The sequence below is a fragment of the Mobula hypostoma genome, chromosome 2 (genome assembly GCF_963921235.1).
Source record: "Mobula hypostoma chromosome 2, sMobHyp1.1, whole genome shotgun sequence".
In the NCBI taxonomy this organism is placed as follows: Eukaryota; Metazoa; Chordata; class Chondrichthyes; order Myliobatiformes; family Myliobatidae; genus Mobula; species Mobula hypostoma.
Genome location: NC_086098.1, coordinates 176,309,902 through 176,322,677, shown reverse-complemented (window position 1 = coordinate 176,322,677; position 12,776 = coordinate 176,309,902). Strand labels below are relative to the sequence as shown.

The 12,776-nt window shown below is 43.4% G+C and overlaps 1 protein-coding gene across 2 annotated transcripts in view; it reads right to left on the bottom strand.

The window, feature by feature from the left end:
* cyldb (cylindromatosis (turban tumor syndrome), b) overlaps positions 1-12,776 on the bottom strand; it is a 92,603-nt gene that overhangs the window by 45,153 nt on the left and 34,674 nt on the right. For both annotated transcript variants that reach the window (XM_063041139.1, XM_063041140.1), the window contains exon 4: positions 1,973-2,295. In XM_063041139.1, coding sequence (XP_062897209.1) covers positions 1,973-2,295 — 323 coding nt within the window. The remainder of the gene's footprint in view (positions 1-1,972; positions 2,296-12,776) is intronic.

Sequence of the window (12,776 nt, the reverse complement as noted above, 5' to 3'; positions counted from 1 at the left end):
AAGACAGGTGTGAAAAAAGGGCCCAAAGGATCACTGGGGACCTGGGTCACCCCAACCACAAACTGATCCAGCTGCTACCATCCAGTAAACAGTACCGCAGCATAAAAGGCAAGACCAACAGGCTCCAAGACAGCTTCTTCCACCAGGCCATAAAACTGATTAACTCACGCTGATTATAGTGTGATCTGTTACATTGACTGTTCTATTTATTATAAATTATTATAAATTACTGTACTATGATTGCACATTTAGACTTCAGCTCCCTCAAATAAAGGCCCACTCATTCTTTCTTCGCAGAAAACAGGAAATAAGGCAGAAGGAAAGGAAAACTTCAAATTCAAGACAGGAAATTAAAGCAACTTCCTGATGCATAATGTTAAGCTTCTACAGTGTACTTTTCTCAACGCTTGCAGAGAAGAATTTAAGTAATGCTTAATTGATCTACTTTCAACTAAATTTTTACATTTTGACTAGGAAAAATTACAATGACTGTTAATAATCCCACTCAAATATGGACTCAGCTTCTTCAACCAACAATGAAGTGTTATATGGTACACTATCTTGGAATTGAAAAGTTCTATACCACCACTTGACAAGTCACAAGCCAGCTTCTGAAGTTATTTCTAGAAAAATTGGACAAAAGTTGACAGCAACAGCACAGTATGATATTGGAGTGAGTTGACAATAGAAAACACAGAACATTATAGGATGGTAGAGGCCCTTCAGCCCACAATGTTGTTCAATTTAATATCAGAGAAAGTATACAGTACACAACCTGAAATTCTTACTCTTCACAGACATCCATGAAACTAGGAACCCATGGAATGAATGATAGAAACATCAGAACCTCAAAGCCCCACCGCACAAGCAGCAATCCTACCCCCTCTACCTACTTACACCAGAAGCACTGACCCTCCACCACTCAGCAAGCAATTGCAAAAGCCCCCCAAAAATACCTTAATCTAGAGCCATCAATAACTACAGTCCATAACCTAGCACTTCAAATCTCAGACACGTTCTCTCCATCCATTGAGGGAGAGAGAGAGGCCGCTCCTCCAACAAAGAAAGCAGAGACCAGCAACTCGCTCTTCCGCATCGCCTCTCCAAGCTCCCTGTATTGGAGGGAGACTGGGAGACCGAGTACTGAGGTCTTGTTCCATTAGCAGCACACATTGCCTACTGTCTCGATGTTTTAGCCTTCCATAACGCTTCAGTTGGCGAAATGGTCAGGGAACTAGGTAATCTCTGGGGCCACTCCCCGAAGGCACACGTCTTCCAGGCAGTTCCTGGAGATAGCTTGTGCCAAGCTTTTTCCTACTCTAAGATCAACCTAACCTTTCCCTCCTACATATCTCTCTGTTTTTCTTCCATCTATCATACATTTATGCTTCTAGCTTATAAAGTTAGGTACTAATATGCACAAAATATTCTCAAGCAAAAGCTTATCCAAGTTTTCTTTTTTTTAATATGAGGAGTGTGCCAGATGCATTATGGTGTGGAGATACATCTCTACCAAAGGAGATACCTGCAGTTCACCTTGGGCAAGGTGCAGCACCTGCTTAGCGCACCATTCCCCCCGATCAGGGTCACATAAAGCCATGGGAGCAGATGGTGGATGGTCGTATGAGCAGCTGGTGCATATCACAAGTCCTGGTTATGCGACCACTGACAACAGACAATCTCTGAAGAGTATTGATAATAGTCAGGGTCACCCATCTTGTAAAGACACTGCCCAGAAGGCAATGGCAAACCACTTTTGTGGAAAAAATTGCCAAGAACAATCACAGTCATGGATAGACCATGATCGCTCATGTCATACGACACAGCACATAATGATCGTTACGATGAGGAGTATGCCAGAAGATTAAGCAAGCTATTTGGTAAAATGAGTCACCAAGCATTTTGACATCCTTACAAATTAGTAAACTACGTACAAGCACATGTTCAGAAGGAAACATCTACATAAACGTACCAATTCAATTCCTGCAAACTGATGTCTGTTCCCTTCTGGTGTACCAATCCACCTAATAACTCCAAAGACAACAGCATTATTAGGTAATTGAACCTCCACCATTGATCCAACCTCAAGAGCCAGATTTTCAGACAGACGAGGGTTGGTTGGCGTAAGAGCGTCGGAAGTGTGGGTGGAAGAATTCTTTCCGTGGCCTGGGATGGAAATGGATGAGACAAATGATGCTGAAGCTTCATTTGATTTCGACTTTCTCGATCTTTGCTGAGACGTACTGTTATGTTCGGATGGAACTCCACGCTGGTAAGTGCTTCCATTTTCTGGATCTGCCAAGATGATTACACAATAAGGTCAAACCACAGACATTTCATGTTTATAATGCACCAATTCAGAATCTTATGCATATACGATTCTGAAGCTCTTGAAAGATGCAATTATAATTTCCATTCTCATTAGAGAGATGATTGACTTTTTAGGTATAATTATGAACTTTCTATAATGCGAGTATGGGTCCACAGCAATAAACCAATTTAATGTGATTATTCAAGATAGACTACATTTTATCCAAGATCAATTGACTAACAATCTACAGGAATTCTGCAGATGCTGGAAATTCAAGCAACATACATCAAAGTTGCTGGTGAACGCAGCAGGCCAAGCAGCATCTACAGGAAGAGGTGCAGTCGACATTTCAGGCAGAGACCCTTCGTCAGGACTAACTGAAGGAAGAGTGAGTAAGGGATTTGAAAGTTGGAGGGGGAGGGGGAGATCCAAAATGATAGGAGAAGACAGGAGGGGGAGGGATGGAGCCAAGAGCTGGACAGGTGATAGGCAAAAGGGATACGAGAGGATCATGGGACAGGAGGTCCAGGAAGAAAGACAAGGGGGGGGAACCCAGAGAATGGGCAAGGGGTATATTCAGAGGGACAGAGGGAGAAAAAGGAGAGTGAGAGAAAGAATGTATGCATAAAAATAAGTAACAGATGGGGTACGAGGGGGAGGTGGGGCATTAGCGGAAGTTAGAGAAGTCGATGTTCATGCCATCAGGTTGGAGCCTACCCAGACGGAATATAAGGTGTTGTTCCTCCAACCTTTACAGTAGAGGAGGCCGTGGATAGACATGTCAGAATGGGCATGGGATGTGGAATTAAAATGTGTGGCCACTGGGAGATCCTGCTTTCTCTGGTGGACAGAGCGTAGGTGTTCAGCAAAGCAGTCTCCCAGTCTGCGTCGGGTCTCGCCAATATATAAAAGGCCACATCGGGAGCACCAGACACAGTATATCACCCCAGCCGACTCACAGGTGAAGTGTTGCCTCACCTGGAAGGACTGTTTGGGGCCCTGAATGGTGGTAAGGGAGGAAGTGTAAGGGCATGTGTAGCACTTGTTCCGCTTACACGGATAAGTGCCAGGAGGGAGATCAGTGGGGAGGGATGGGGGGGACGAATGAACAAGGGAGTCGCATAGGGAGCGATCCCTGCGGAATGCAGAGAGAGGGGGTAGGGAAAGATGTGCTTAGTGGTGGGATCCCATTGGAGGTGGCGGAAGTTACGGAGAATAATATGTTGGACCCGGAGGCTGGTGGGGTGGTAGGTGAGGACCAGGGGAACCCTATTCCTAGTGGGGTGGCGGGAGGATGGAGTGGAGGCAGATGTACGTGAAATGGGGGAGATGCGTTTAAGAGCAGAGTTGATAGTGGAGGAAGGGAAGCCCCTTTCTTTAAAAAAGGAAGACATCTCCCTCGTCCTAGAATGAAAAGCCTCATCCTGAGAGCAGATGCGGCGGAGAGAGAGGAATTGCGAGAAGGGGATGGCGTTTTTGCAAGAGACAGGGTGAGAAGAGGAATAGTCCAGATAGCTGTGAGAATCAGTAGGCTTATAGTAGACATCAGTGGATAAGCTGTCTCCAGAGACAGAGACAGAAAGATCTAGAAAGGGGAGGGAGGTGTCGGAAATGGACCAGGTAAACTTGAGGGCAGGGTGAAAGTTGGAGGCAAAGTTAATAAAGTCAACGAGCTCTGCATGCGTGCAGGAAGCAGCGCCAATGCAGTCGTCGATGTAGCGAAGGAAAAGTGGGGGACAGATACCAGAATAGGCACGGAACATAGATTATTCCTCCTAAGCGGATACCTCCTCTTATTTACCCCTCGATTGTGACCCCACTAAGGATCACCAGGCCATTGTCTCCCACACCATCACCGACTTTATCCGCTCAGGGGATCTCCCATCCACTGCTACCAACCTTATAGTTCCCACACCTCGCACTTCCCGTTTCTACCTTCTACCCAAGATCCACAAACCTGCCTGTCCTGGCCGACCTATTGTCTCAGCTTACTCCTGCCCCACCAAACTCGTTTCTGCATACCTCGACACGGTTTTATTCCCCCTTGTTCAATCCCTTCCTACCTATGTTCGTCACACTTCTCACGCTCTTCAACTTTTCGATGATTTTAAGTACCCTGGCCCCCACCGCTTTATTTTCACCATGGATGTCCAGTCCCTATATACTTCCATCCCCCATCAGGAAGGTCTCAAAGCTCTCCGCTTCTTTTTGGATTCCAGACCTAATCAGTTCCCCTCTACCACCACTCTGCTCCGTCTGGCGGAATTAGTCCTTACTCTTAATAATTTCTCCTTTGGCTCCTCCCACTTCTTCCAAACTAAAGGTGTAGCTATGGGCACCCGTATGGGTCCTAGCTATGCCTGCCTTTTTGTTGGCTTTGTGGAACAATCTATGTTCCGTGCCTATTCTGGTATCTGTCCCCCACTTTTCCTTCGCTACATCGACGACTGCATTGGCGCTGCTTCCTGCATGCATGCAGAGCTCGTTGACTTTATTAACTTTGCCTCCAACTTTCACCCTGCCCTCAAGTTTACCTGGTCCATTTCCGACACCTCCCTCCCCTTTCTAGATCTTTCTGTCTCTGTCTCTGGAGACAGCTTATCCACTGATGTCTACTATAAGCCTACTGACTCTCACAGCTATCTGGACTATTCCTCTTCTCACCCTGTCTCTTGCAAAAACACCATCCCCTTCTCGCAATTCCTCCGTCTCCGCCGCATCTGCTCTCAGTATGAGGCTTTTCATTCTAGGACGAGGGAGATGTCTTCCTTTTTTAAAGAAAGGGGCTTCCCTTGCTCCACTATCAACTCTGCTCTTAAACGCATGCCCACCATTTCACGTACATCTGCTCTCACTCCATCCTCCCGCCACCCCACTAGGAATAGGGTTCCCCTGGTCCTCACCTACCACCCCACCAGCCTCCGGGTCCAACATATTATTCTCCGTAACTTCCGCCACCTCCAACGGGATCCCACCACTAAGCACATCTTTCCCTACCTCCCCTCTCTGCATTCTGCAGGGATTGCTCCCTATGCGACTTCCTTGTTCATTCGTCCCCCCCATCCCTCCCCACTGATTTCCCTCCTGGCACTTATCCGTGTAAGTGGAACAAGTGCTACACATGCCCTTACACTTCCTCCCTTACCACCATTCAGGGCCCCAAACAGTCCTTCCAGGTGAGGCAACACTTCACCTGTGAGTCGGCTGGGGTGATATACTGCGTCCGGTGCTCCCGATGTGACCTTTTATATATTGGCGAGACCCGACGCAGACTGGGAGACCGCTTTGCTGAACACCTACGCTCTGTCCACCAGAGAAAGCAGGATCTCCCAGTGGCCACACATTTTAATTCCACATCCCATTCCCATTCTGACATGTCTACCCACGGCCTCCTCTACTGTAAAGATGAAGCCACACTCAGGTTGGAGGAACAACATCTTATATTCCGTCTGGGTAGCCTCCAACCTGATGGCATGAACATCGACTTCTCTAACTTCCGCTAATGCCCCACCTCCCCCTCGTACCCCATCTGTTACTTATTTTTATACACACATTCTTTCTCTCACTCTCCTTTTTCTCCCTCTGTCCCTCTGAATATACCTCTTGCCCATCCTCTGGGTCCCCCCCCCCTTGTCTTTCTTCCTGGACCTCCTGTCCCATGATCCTCTCGTATCCCTTTTGCCTATCACCTGTCCAGCTCTTGGCTCCATCCCTCCCCCTCCTGTCTTCTCCTATCATTTTGGATCTCCCCCTCCCCCTCCAACTTTCAAATCCCTTACTCACTCTTCCTTCAGTTAGTCCTGACGAAGGGTCTCTGCCTGAAACGTCGACTGCACCTCTTCCTAGAGATGCTGCCTGGCCTGCTGCGTTCACCAGCAACTTTTATGTGTGTTGACTAACAATCTGCTCTCCGAGAAAATCTGCAGATGCTGAAAATCCAAACCAACACAACCTTCTTACCAACTTCTCTTCTTTCTTTCCAGTCCTGCTGAAGGGTCTCAGCCCGAAATGTTGACTGTTTACTCTTTCCCAGCCTAGCCTGCTGAGCTCCTCCAGCATTTTGTGTGTTGCTATACATTACTTGTTTTCCTGTTGTTTACACCAGAAATTTCTCAGATAGTGCTTCTGATGTCTTTTGTCAACTCATCAGGGAAGAATTAACATGGGAAGAATTAACATGGGAAAATATGCCACACTCTAAAGAGTGAGAAGGAAACTAGTTCAATATTCGAGTTGATATGTGACATTTATCACACACAGAATTTAAATGCATCCTGATATGCAACCTACTTCCCTTATGTCTTTTGAACAATTATCTAATAAATATAACTTATCAAGAATACATTTTTTTAGATATTTACAAGTTAGAAATTTCCTAAGTACTATACTTTCTTCCTTTCCAATGCTTCCTCCTACATATATTTTAGATTCGATAATTAACCTTAATCCATGTCAGAAAGGTGCATCGGCTATGATTTATAATATTATTATGAAACTTAGGAAAGCTCCATTTGATAAGATTAGGGTAGATTGGGAACAGGAATTGGGGCTTACCATTTCTGTGGATGATTGGGGGCAGATTTTACAATTAGTTAATACTTCCTCTATTTGTGCTAAACATTCCCTAATTCAATTTAAAGTGGTTCATAGAGCACATATGTCCAAAGATAAGTTAGCGCGTTTTTACTCGCATATTAATCCTTTCTGTGATAGATGTTCGGGGCAGATAGCCTCTTTAACTCATATGTTTTGGTCTTGCCCTGCTTTGGAAACTTTTTGGAGAGATATTTTCAATATTATTTCTAAGGTATTAAATATAGATATCTCCTCCTCACCCTATTACTGCTATCTTTGGACTACCTAAAATTTCTAGTAATCTCTCCCCTTCAGCCCGTAGAATGATTGCATTTCTTACTTTAATGGCGAAAAGATGTATTTTACAACATTGGAAAGAGCTTAATGCTCCAACTACCTTTTTTTGGTTTTCTCAGACGATTTTATGTTTGAATTTGGAGAAAATTAGAAGTAACCTTTATGATTCTTCATTTAAATTTGAACAGATTTGGGGACCTTTTATTCGATATTTTCATTTAATGTAATATTTACCCTTCTTGTTTTTTTTTTCACTGTTTTTAATGGAGGTCGGGATTGAGGACGTGATTTTAAGTTTAACTCTGTTTGGTTTCAAGTTAGCCCATTGCTTTGCTTTGCTTTTAGTTAGCTGCACGGTGGGTTTTTTTTTGGGGGGGTTTTTTTTTCTTTTTTTTTCCATTGATATATATAAAATTTAGTATACTATTATGTTATCTTGGTTTCTTATGTTTAAATTACATTGTTTGTAGTAATTTCTTTTTGGTATTGATATCTTTTGGAATTTTATTATACTTTAACATTGTATTAATGTTTATATGGCTTACCTTTTTTGTATACTTACTCAATAAAAAGATTTAAAAAGAAAGAAAGAAAGATATGCAACCTACTCAGATTCTGAATACATTTTTCTTTATTTTATTTAGAGGTACAGCTTGGAGTAGGCCCTTCTAGCCCAACAAGCCAAACCGCCCAGCAATCCCCCAATTTAACCCTAGTCTGATCACAGGACAATTTACAATGACCAATTAACCTACTAACCGGTACATCTTTGGAGAATGTAGAAACTCCTTACCGATGGCGCCAGAAATGAGCTCAGAACTCCGACACCCCGGGCTGTAATAGTGTCACACTAACCGCTACACTGCTTAGGCACCCCTACTCCCCACTTTCTAGACTGTGGTACATCATCCAGGCGGGTTCACAAAAGACAAAAGGAGGATTAAAAGAAAATTTTCCACAAGGCAAAATCTGGAGCAAACAACAGAAAAACAAATCATGCATAAAATGGGAGCAGATTGTTAGTATTGGGTTAAATGTAGTCCATCTTGAATAATCACATTAAAGTGGTATATTACTGTGGACCTATAGTCACATAATAAAAAATACGTAATTATACTGTTGTGACATGAACAAAGTCACCAGAGAGATACCAAAGCTAGTGTTCAGCACAAACAAGCAACAGGCATCATATTGAGACACTCTTGGGAGAAGAGGCCCGCTCGACCCAACATTACACGGCATTATCTGCTAAAGATCAAAGGTAACAACAGGACAATTCTATGGTTACAACGTACCTACAATGATTCCTTTGAATTACAAAGTTTTCAAACACCTTTACACTCACACTCCAGACACCCAAAATGAATGTTAATCCCTGCTAACTCTTGGCCACATTCATGCATATGCAGGTTTCTGCGATGAAATGGAAGGCCATTGTTCAGAGCTGCATTTTAAATTGAATCTACAATCCATGTTCAGGTCTGAAGACTGGCTGCTGTTAAAATTAGTTTTTGCTATATACCACAACTCCAGAATGCACCCAAACAACACTTTGAATATCAACCATCTCTCTAGAAAAGGATGCTTCAGAATCAGTTTTATCACTAAAATATGTCCCAAAATTTGTTGCTTTGCAGCAGTGCAGCACACTATAAAAATTACTATGAGTTATGATGAAAAAAATTTTTGAATAGGTAGTGCAAAAAGAGACCAAAATAGTGAGATACCTCCCAAAGGGTATCACAGAACATAGATGATATTATCACTTTGAAGTGCACTAACTGAAGTGGGGAAAAAAAAACAAGTTACATACGAAGCCTCACAACAATGAGACACAAGTACATTTATTATCAAAGTATATATATGTGTCACCATATTCTATTGAGATTTTTTTTTATGGGCATTCACAGCAGATACAAACAAATACAAATGAATCAATGAGAAACTACACACATACAACAACCAATGTGCAAAAGAAAACAAACTGTAAATACGTATATCATATAATAAATAAGTGTGCGTGTGTGGAACACGAGTTGTAGAGCCCTTGAAAATCAGTTCAGTGTTGAGGTGAGTGAAGCTGTATGATCAAACAATGATGTATTGGTGATACGAGTTCATGCATTAATATAGGCCAGTTTACCAGAAGAACCAATCCTACCTGTTCAAACTACACAATAGACAACAGACAATAGGTGCAGGAGTAGGCCATTTGGCCCTTCAAGCCAGCACCGCCATTCACTGTGATCATGGCTGATCATCCACAATCAGTATCCAGTTCCTGCCTTATCCCCATAACCTTTGATTCCGCTATCTTTAAGAGCTCTATCCATCTCTTTCTTGAAAGCATCCAGAGACTTGGCCTCCACAGCCTTCTGGGGCAGAGCATTCCATATATCCACCACTCTCTGGGTGAAAAAGTTTTTCCTCAACTCCGTTCTAAATGGCCTATCCCTTATTCTTAAACTGTGGCCTCATGTTCTGAACTCACCCATCAGCAGGAACATGCTTCCTGCCTCCAACGTGTCCAATCCCTTAATAATCTTATATGTTTCAATAAGATCCCCTCTCAGCCTTCTAAATTCCAGAGTATACAAGCCCAGTCGCTCCAATCTTTCAACATATGACAGTCCCGCCATCCCGGGAATTAACCTTGTGAACCTACGCTGCATTCCCTCAATAGCAAGAATGTCCTTCCTCAAATTTGGAGACCAAAACTGCACAAAATACTCCAGGTGTGGTCTCACCAGGGCCCTGTACAGCTGCAGAAGGACCTCTTTGCTCTTATACTCAATTCCCCTTGTTATGAAGGCCAGCATGCCATTAGCTTTCTTCACTGCCTGCTGTACTTGCATGCTTGCTTTCAGTGACTGATGTACAAGAACACCTAGATCTCGTTGTACTTCCCCTTTTCCTAACTTGACTCCATTTAGATAATAATCTGCCTTCCCATTCTTACCACCAAAGTGGATAACCTCACATTTATCCACATTAAACTGCATCTGCCATGCATTTGCCCACTCACTCAGCCTGTCCAAGTCACCCTGCATTCTCATAACATCCTCCTCACATTTCACACTGCCACCCAGCTTTGTATCATCAGCAAATTTGCTAATGCTACTTTTAATTCCCTCATCTAAATCATTAATATATATTGTAAACAGCTGCGGTCCCAGCACTGAACCCTGCGGTACCCCACTGGTCACCGCCTGCCATTCCGAAAGGGACCCGTTGATCGCTCTTTGTTTTCTGTCAGCCAGCCAATTTTCAATCCATGTCAGTACTCTGCCCCCAATACCATGTGCCCTAATTTTGCCCACTAATCTCCTATGTGGGATTTTATCAAAGGCTTTCTGAAAGTCCAAGTACACTACATCCACTGGCTCTCCCTTGTCCATTTTCATAGTTATATCCTCAAAAAATTCCAGAAGATTAGTCAAGCACGATTTCCCCTTCGTAAATCCATGCTGACTCGGACCGATCCTGTTACTGCTATCCAGATGTGTCGTAATTTCATCTTTTATAATTGACTCCAGCATCTTTCCCACCACCGTCAGGCTAGCCGGTCTATAATTCCCTGTTTTCTCTCTTCCTCCCTTCTTGAAGAGAGGGACTACATTAGCCACCCTCCAATCCACAGGAACTGATCCTGAATCTACAGAACATTGGAAAATGATTACTAATGCGTCCACGATTTCTAAAGCCACCTCCTTAAGTATCCTGGGATGCAGACCATCAGGTCCCGGGGACTTATCAGCCTTCAGACCCAACAGTCTATCCAACATCATTTCCTGCCTAATATAAATTTCCTTCAATTCATCCATTACCCTAGGTCCTTTGGCCACTATTACATCTGGGAGATTGTTTGTGTCTTCCCTGGTGAAGACAGATTCAAAGTACCTGTTCAACTCATCTGCCATTTCCTTGTTCCCCATAATAAATTCACCCGTTTCTGTCTTCAAGGGCCCAATTTTGGTCTTAACTATTTTTTTTCCTTTTCACATACCTAAAGAAGCTTTTACTATCCTCCTTTATATTCTTGGCTAGTTTACCCTCGTACCTCATTTTTTCTCTGCGTATTGGCTTTTTAGTTACCTTCTGTTGCTCTTTAAAAGTTTCCCAATCCTCCAGCTTCCCATTCATCTTTGCTATGTTATACTTCTTCTCTTTTATTTTTGTACTGTCTATTACTTCCCTTGTCAGCCACGGCCTCCCCTTACTCCCCTTAGGATCTTTCTTCCTCTTTGGAACAAACTGATCCTGCACCTTCCACATTATTCCCAGAAACACTTGTCATTGCTGTTCCACTGTCATCCCTGCTAGGGTATTGTTCCATTGAACTTTGGCCAGCTCCTCCCTCATAGCCCCATAGTTCCCTTTGTTCAACTGTAATACTGACACTTCTGAGTTTCCCTTCTCCCTCTCAATTTGTAGATTAAAACTTATCATATTATGGTCACTACCTCCTAATGGCTCCTTTACCTCGAGGTCCCTGATCAAATCCGGTTCATTGCACAACACTAAATCTAGAATTGCGTTCTCTCCGGTAGGCTCCAGTACAAGCTGTTCTAAGAATCCATCTGGGAGGGACTCCGCAAACTCCCTTTCTTGGGGTCCAGTATCAACCTGTTTCCTCCAGTCTACCTGCATATTGAAATCCCCCATAACAACTGTAGCATTACCTTTGCGACATGCCAATTTTAACTCCTGATTCAACTTACACCCTACATCCAGACTACGGACTACACAGCAGAATATTTACAATCCAGTTGAGCAGGAAGCAAGGCCTTGGTTTAATAGTGCAGCAAGACTGCCACCTCTGACAATGCAGCAGTCTCTTCAGTCCTGTGTTAAAGAGTCAGCCTAGAGTGTGTGCACAAGCTTGCAAGGTCAGATCCGATCTAGATGATAAAAGCCTATCAAAACTGAACTGAATCGTACTGATGCACGAAGTGCTTTTGGAATTCAGTAGATCAGACAGCATTTTTGAAAGAAATGGACAGTCGACAAATCAGATTGAGACCGTTCATCTAGCCTGAAAGAAAGAGTGGAGATTGCCAGTATAAAATGGTGGAGGAAAGGGGTAGAGCAAGTGCTGGTAGGTGATAAGTGGGTCCACGTGAGGGAGTTATAGAGCCGTGAGGGAGCGGAGAGAGTGGGAAAGATGTCAGAATGAAATCTAGTGTCTCCTGAATTGTATTATAAAGTTTTGGATGATTTAAGTTTTTAAGCCTCTTAAACATTACCAAATTGAATTATCTCTAGAGCTGCAAAACCACTAAACTCTGGCATTGCCTCAAATTCTTCAGACCACCCTTCCACCTCTTATAAGCTCCAACTGGCAGAATTTCAGATTACGATGAAAGGGCATACAGCAGCAAGATATACCAACCAGTTGAGCGGTGTCGCAGCAACAATCTTGCACTCAATGTCACTAAGATCAAAGAACAGGACTTCAGAAAGGCTGAGACGAGGGGCAAGGAAATGGCTGATGAACTGAATAAGTATTTTGCACCAGCCTTCACTGTGTTAGACACTTGCAGTACCGTGGAAGTTCCAGGTGTCAGAGGTCATGAAGTGTGTGAAGTTACCA